General features: G+C 55.5%; 1 protein-coding gene across 1 annotated transcript in view; it reads right to left on the reverse strand.

Annotated features, from left to right (window-relative positions):
• Window positions 1-3,009, reverse strand: part of ALKAL1 (ALK and LTK ligand 1) — a 27,650-nt gene extending 24,641 nt beyond the window's left edge. The window contains exon 1 of the mRNA XM_017531773.2: window positions 2,625-3,009. Coding sequence (XP_017387262.1) covers window positions 2,625-2,814 — 190 coding nt within the window. The 5' untranslated portion in view covers window positions 2,815-3,009. The remainder of the gene's footprint in view (window positions 1-2,624) is intronic.
• Window positions 3,010-3,253: the final 244 nt, after the last annotated feature.

Here is a 3,253-nt window from a genome sequence, read left to right on the forward strand (position 1 = left end):
GCAATTCTCCTGCCTCAGCCTCCTGAGTAGCTGGGATTACAGGCACGTGCCACCATGCCCAGCTGATTTTTTGTATTTTTAGTAGAGACGGGGTTTCACCGTGTTGACCAGGATGGTCTCAATCTCTTGACCTCGTGATCCACCCGCCTCAGCCTCCCAAAGTGCTGAGATTACAGGCATGAGCCACCGCGCCCAGCCAAGAATTCTTTAGGTGTGGCTATTTTAACATTTCACCAATTAATGCAGTAGTAATGAGTAATTCTTTAATGTAGTAATTAATTTTTATTCTTTTGACTTAAAGTTCAGGGTACAGCCCCTGCCCTACTTTGTTTTTAAATCTATTAGAAATCACAAGACATCGTGCTTATGACCTGGGCGATATTCTCCTCCTGAACGTAACCCCTGCCACCTGCTGAGTGTGCCGAATGAGACCATCCAGAGAGGCCCTTGTCCTCTATATTCTCAAGCCCTTGTTTGTCCCTGATGCATGCATAAGTACTCCATTCACAGACTGAGATACAGATGGCATGAGCCACCCTTTTCTTCCCTTGTGAATGTAGTACAGCAATCAAAAGATAAGACTATAGTCACAGAAAGCAATGACTTTCAAGGCGCCCACAGGGCCCTTTCTGTCTGACTATATTGTTTTTTTAAAATTTCAGATGGTTGCCACTTTTAACTTTTAATAAAATATTGTTGGCCAGGCGCGGTGGCTCATGCCTGTAATTCCAGCATTTTGGGAGGCCGAGGCAAGATCACCTGAGGTCAGGAGTTCAAGACCAGCCTGACCAACATGGTGAAACCCCGTTTCTACTAAAAATACAAAAAAAGAATTAGCCTGGGCATGGTGGCGGGCCAGTAATCCCAGCTATTCAGGAGGCTGAGGCAGGAGAATGGCTTGAACCCAGGAGGCGGAGGCTGCAGTGAGCTGAGATCGCGCCACCGCACTCCAGTCTGGTCAACGAGAGCAAAACTCCATCTCAAAATAAATAAATACATAAATAAAATATTGTTTTATCCCTGTAACACACTTCAGTAAGTCTTCACTGTCTTTGAATCAAAGAGAAAAGATTATTGAATGAAACAGAAGGTCTGAATGAATGTGTGTCCTGTTGCTTCTGTGCTTTGAGAGCCTTTCTCCCAGGCCGTTCACATTCCAAACTGACCCTTTATTCTCTGAGATAAATATTTTAGGCTCGAATAATTTTAAGTCAAAGTGCATGATCCGTGTACACCATAGCCGCACGGCTGTGCTGGGGACACTGACCCTGTGCCCTTCCGTCCTGAGGGCTCCACAGTGGCCGGCTGGACTGAGAGGCTCTGCCCAGGTGGTCCACACACGGGCTGGGCAGCACACCTCAGCCTCCCGCCTTCTCCATCCCCTCCCCGGGGCAGGACACCCTGCTCACTCAGTGCAGGTCTGTACCAGCCCCTCCCTTCACACCCAGGTGTGCGGGAGAACAAAGACACTGCTGTCTGCTCCTCTGGGTGGCCTCCGCCCTTTGCGTGGTGACAGATAGGAACTTGAAGAAAGTTTGTGGAGTGAATAAGTATATATTTATATTACAACTATTGCGAAAGAAAAATGGTACTAAGAAACCCTTGTTAGCTCTTTTAGCCGTGAAGCCTGAGGGGAAGAGGTCAGGAGCTGTGGTCCCAGGGCCAGCCGCTAGCTGCGGCGCACCCCCAGGCCACCCTGGGCCCTCTCCTCTCCCCAAGCCCAGTGCAGGCCACCAAGTGCCCCTGCGGAGGGGCCCTTCTGTCCCAGCCTTGCCGGCAGCTCCACCTTGCTCTGCTCTTGCTGGGTGCGAACAGACACGTGTGAAGAGCTTCTCGCTTCTGTCCCCACCTTCCTTCCCTGCGCATCCTGCCTTCCTCCCTCTAGCGCCGCCCCAAGTTACTGGCAGCCCCCTCGGACCCTCTTTCCAGGGGCTTTTCGGTTTTCCCCGCATTCACACGACTTCTCTGCCTATGGGTGTCTCATGACCCTCTAGAGAGGCGACTTCTTCCTCCCTCATTCTTTCCTCTCCCCTCGGGCATCTAAGTAGCAGGAACCCAACTGTCCAAAGTTGATTTGGGAGCAGCCGCCTGCGTCTTGCGCCCTTCTAAAATAATCTAGGAACGGTCCCCGTAACATAAGCCGCCGCCTGATGAAATTGGCCAGTCCTCAGCCACGCCCTGCGGCCAGCGTGAAGGGGAGAAGAACGGGGTATTCCTGGCACTGTCAGGTGTCTGCGGGCAGCAATCTTAGTTAATTCTCAAAACCCCGGAAGACCCAGAAATGAGGCGCTGATAGGGACCTAACCTGTCCACTACCCTCGCCCGGTGGGACTGAAACCCTTGTCTTTGGGCTGCTCTATCAGTTTATTTCCAAAAAGGCCTCCCACACCTGAGAAGGGACATAAAAAGCTGGTCTCGTTGCCAGCCTGATTTCTTAAGTCTCAACCTTGGTAAATCTAATACGCTTATGACCTCTTCCAGGGAGCTGGGAATCTGCAGAGATGCTCTGTTCTCTACTGCACTAATTTCAGGCTTCCCACAGCCAGTGCCTCGACCGGCTCCCAGGGGAATCCAGGAAGCCCCAGGCGCAGGGCAAAGGATGGGGCGGGACTTGGGCATCTTACCTGCTCTGTGGAAGCTGCTGGGAGTGCGGCCGCCTCCGGCTGCGGAGAAGGAAAGCAACGGTTTGGGCTCCTCATCCGCGACGCGGGTTTCCCTGCGCCCCCGAGGCCTCCCGTGAGCTCCTTGCGGGGACAAAGCCAGCGCCAGCAGGAGGAGCGCGGGCAGCTGGGCGCCGGGCTTAGGTAGCCGCATGTTCGGACGCCGGGAGGAGAGAGCGGGAGGCTCGCGGAGGATCCTGACGCCAGCCGGGAGAGTGCGCAGCCCGGGAGAGGACCAGCGGGACGCAGAGCGCGGCTACCCGGCCGGCCGCGGTCCTCACCGCGCGCCAACCCGCCTGTGCGTCCGGGGGTTGGCTGGCGCTGCACTGGGACCCGGCCCCCCGCGTGCGGTAGCTTACTTACGCGCCGCGGGGTGCGGGGGCGGGAACGGGAGGCGGTGCCTGGGGACGCAGTGTAGTCCCCCGGGATGAGGGCGTGTCCTGTTGTGCAGGACCCTCTGAAGTCCGCGCCGCCTGCCCCAGCTGACCCCAGCCTTGGACTCAGCGGGTCTCAGGGCTTCCTATGCAACGCCTGCCTCGGACCCGGACCCCGGGCTCGCTCTCTGGGCGCCGTTCCTGGGAGGACCCACTAGG

Source organism: Cebus imitator, unplaced genomic scaffold, assembly GCF_001604975.1.
Source record: "Cebus imitator isolate Cc_AM_T3 unplaced genomic scaffold, Cebus_imitator-1.0 Scaffold73, whole genome shotgun sequence".
Lineage (NCBI taxonomy): Eukaryota > Metazoa > Chordata > Mammalia > Primates > Cebidae > Cebus > Cebus imitator.